At 41.7% G+C, this 4006-nt stretch overlaps 1 protein-coding gene across 1 annotated transcript; it reads right to left on the bottom strand.

The window, feature by feature from the left end:
* Positions 1-347: 347 nt before the first annotated feature.
* Positions 348-3089, bottom strand: LOC147436765 (scarecrow-like protein 30). Its single transcript, XM_086486189.1, has one exon. It carries the CDS (start codon positions 2837-2839, stop codon positions 659-661), a length of 2181 nt encoding a protein of 726 aa, XP_086342315.1. The 5' UTR covers positions 2840-3089; the 3' UTR covers positions 348-658.
* Positions 3090-4006: the final 917 nt, after the last annotated feature.

Raw genomic sequence — 4006 nt, forward strand, 5'->3', positions numbered from 1 at the left:
CACCCCACACTTGAACTCCATAAAGAACATCAGGTGTTGTCAATGTGTCAAAAAAAGTACTTCTTGAAAACCCAACACTTCCTGTTTCCCGCATTGCACATGTTCTCAAATGCATAGTATGCTCTCTTTCCCGCTTCCAAACGACGCATAGCACATTCATGCCACTTGTGATTGACCGGAATCTCAACACCAAGGTACTTAAAGCTCTCAACAACTTAAAGTGTCTCATTGTTGTACACAATGCATGGCTTCTCCTTATAGTTGGTTTTCACAAGCATAACCTTTGTTTTGGATTAATTGACAATCAGCTCACTACGCAAGCAAAAGTTCTTAAGGACATTTGTGCATCTTGTAAAGTGTGTGATAGAAGCACTACATTATTGGCATACAACAAAAAAGCATAATTACCGCATTACAAATAGTGGCCTCTCCTACAAAATGTACAAGTGCAAACCACAGCTACCTTGTTGTTGGATACCAACCTTGGCAATACCTCACATACAGCATTCAAGTCTTGACACATAATCATGTCAGCAAAGTCTTTGTCATAGACTTGCGATAATCTGTACATATATATATATTCGGAATAGCCTCCCTTGACGTATCTTACAACATAACTCTTCTTAATCCACAAAGCAATGTAATGGTATCATCATCTCTATCTGTTGAAACTGGGTTTCCAGGCAGCCATAGTGAACATGGTGCGTCCCTTCCAGCCCAACAACATCCATCCATTAGCATCATCATGAACAATAAATTCTTCATGATAGTGCTGCTTTACATGAGACCTTGATCTGCACAGAATGACTGAAGGGATAGGCAGCAATTCAAAGCCTGCCCTTTTTATGTGTGCATCCCATTGCTTGTACGTCTCAGGTCTCTCCACTCTTTCAGCCCCCTCACAAGCCACAATATTTAAAATATTAAGGGCGAAGCACCTGGTTTCGCTAATCAGCCTGTCCGGGTCATCACCACAAAGGGTGTCGTTCATATTCATTAGGTTGGAGTAATAGGAAAGAGCTTCTCGGAAGCGGGAGACAAAAAACGGTGAATTGCATGCTGAATTCAACTCTGCTGTGAGTAGAAGATGCGGGTTGAGGCTACGCATGCTCATTAGCAGCTTTTGGCGAGGGGAAATGGTCAAATTAGAATCCACACTCTCAATATCTGAATGATGGCGGAGGCGTTTCACGCAATTAATGACCAGGACCTCACTTTCCTGCAGATAGAGAGAGGTTGCATCAATATCTTCCCAGTGATCGGAGACAATGGCATGGAATTGGAAGGGCACATTGTAAGTCTTTGCATATGCTGCCAGCCGGCTTCCGTTCTCTTCTAGCCATTCCAATGTATTTAGTTCTGACTTTGAACAATCAATGCCTGTTATGACAAGCAGCGGAGGCCCCCCTTCACGATCGGCCAATGCATTTATAAGGCAGGGCCATTGCATTCCATAAGAAATCCCATAATCCAATATATGCAGCCTCGAAGCACCCTCTGCTGCCTTCAGAATATTCTGATTTGCAAAGTAATGCATAATCTTCAAGTATGGAGTCATTTCATACCACATCCTGGAGGCTTTTAAAAGAGACACCACAGGGAGTACATTCTCACAGGACATTCTATCTCGGTACCCTACCATTCGAGCAATTAGAGCTTCGCAGAAGTAATGGGCAGTGCGCTGCAAGCTATTCCCTTTTACAGAGGCACCATGAACTTGGTATAATTCTTGCAAAATCTCACTTGCCTTTTTCATATCTCCAATCGCCACAGCCTGTGCACAGCTCATAAGCAACTCATTTAAATTAACAAATCCGCCTACTTCTGCACTTAGGCTTCTAGCAGATGGACTGCCTCTGTGTGCTGCTTTTCTCCACGATTTCTTAGTCTCCCCATTTAAACTCCTAGCTCTACCATTATTCGTTGACGTATCCAAAGGACTAGGCTTTCCAACATAGAGATCTGCATAGCCAGCTCTATCTTTAAACTCCTCCAGTGATAATATGTCTATGCTGCTTGGTTCCGTGGGAGACTCGTAATTTAAAGGTAAGAGGCCAAATTTCCTAGTTTGCTCCTGATCCTGCAATTTCCCCCCATTGTTAAAGCTGAAGTCACTAACGGCTCCAGCCGCAACACGCTCACTGACATGAGCAATCTTCAAAGGACCATCATGTGCCTGAGAAGAAGTTTTCTGTACTCTCTCTTGCTTTGCCCAAAAAGCTCCTATGTTCTCCTGCTCCAAGCACAGATCAACTTCACCAAAAGCAGGCACTGAGTTGCTCGACACCTCGAGAATATGGCTTTCCTTGGTTAATTTACTCAACGCATCATTGGATTCAGGTATGTCAGCATGCAGCTCACAATGGCTGCTCTTCTCCCATGGATTTGACGAATCAAAACCATTCTCCTGGATCGTACCAAACACAGATATATGCTCAGAGGAGGTAGAATCAAGTGGCACATACTCTCTCACAATGTCATACAAGCTGCTCATGATGGCATTATAAGAAGCTTCGACATCGTCCCGCATGGAAGGGACATCCTCCTCGTCCCGCTCCTCCATCAACACCCCATTGAGGTAATGTAAGAAGGGATCAACCATAAGCACATCCGGATCATCATAAGACTTGGGACTACCGCTTACCTCCGAATCACAGCCACCACTCAGATGCTCAAGAGCTGCCTCCATGTCGAGTGACGGAGAAGAAGGTGTGAAAGCCTGCTCTTGAACGAGCAGGGAAAACGGTATGCTGCTGTAACCCTCATTGGGGGATTGTAAGTGGGTATTTGCAAAAGAAAGAGGACTGGGATACCATGAAGAAGCGAGAAGAGCGTCCATGGAAGCAATGCAAGAAGTGGCAGAGGATTAAGAAGAAGAGGGCACCTGCAAGCTGTTCCGGGAGCTGATATGCATAGAGCTGTTGCATAGGCAAAAGTCGCTTGCGCTGCTGCCCTTCAACACAAACGTGCTTCGTTGAAAGAATATGGACACAGATGACATTAGGGCGAGGTTGAGCACACTCCTACTTTGAAAGGTCATTGATCTCCTTGTGTTGGACATGTCCAAGAGATCGAGAGTGGGGCTGCCTTCGAAGGTTCCATTCCACTTTTTTCATCTTTGGTGCTTTACCCTTAGAAAGAAACATATTCCTAAAATACGTCTTTTTTTAGTCTCCTCAAAATATGATTTTTTTTTTTTGGGTTCTACAAGGATCTCTCTGCTGCCAATTACTCAGAGGTTACCCAAGAAAACAGAAAATTTATTGTTGTGGTTGAAAAAAGCAAGAATTCATACAAGTGAGGCCTTCAAATTATTTTTGCCTCGGGTTTAACTTTGTTGTGTATGTTATGGTGGATTGCAAGGCTCCTTGTGAAAGTTTGATCATCGATCAATTCTGGAAATTTTATGGCCATGGCTTGATTTTGAGCATGGTGTTGATGTAATGATTTCATCTTATTAATATTGTGAGATTTGAAAAAAAATGTATATTTTAATAATGTTTTATATATTTGTATATATGTGTATGTGTGTGTGTATATATAATTATGAGTAATTGCACAAGAGATTCAAATTCTTAGTCATCGTATTGTTTTATATCGTTAAACTTCCTTTAAGAGTTTTGGACTTTTAAAAAGAAAATTCATCATCTAATAACAGAAAACGAGAGGCTTCTATCTATACTATATATAATTGAGCTTAAAATAGGAGAGTGCATCCATGTGTTATCTCTCCTTCATTTCAAGAACCTTAAGAAAGATTTGGTTTGGAATGTAAAAAATGGAAAGACTTAGTTTTGACTTCTCAGTTCTATCAAAAAGTCACAATACTTAGTACTATATATATAGTTATATTATTTAAACTCTTTAGCAAGGCTATGGAATTTCACTCCAACCTTCAATTTTGAAGGGTGATTACTTTTGTTTTTGGCTTGTGGAAGGCCATAGGATTCATTGTGCAAGGTTGTTGCACACTAAGGCTGTTGGATTCTTTGATTGGATGAGTGCC

This window comes from Adiantum capillus-veneris, chromosome 17, assembly GCF_014529385.1.
Source record: "Adiantum capillus-veneris isolate H3 chromosome 17, ASM1452938v2, whole genome shotgun sequence".
In the NCBI taxonomy this organism is placed as follows: domain Eukaryota; kingdom Viridiplantae; phylum Streptophyta; class Polypodiopsida; order Polypodiales; family Pteridaceae; genus Adiantum; species Adiantum capillus-veneris.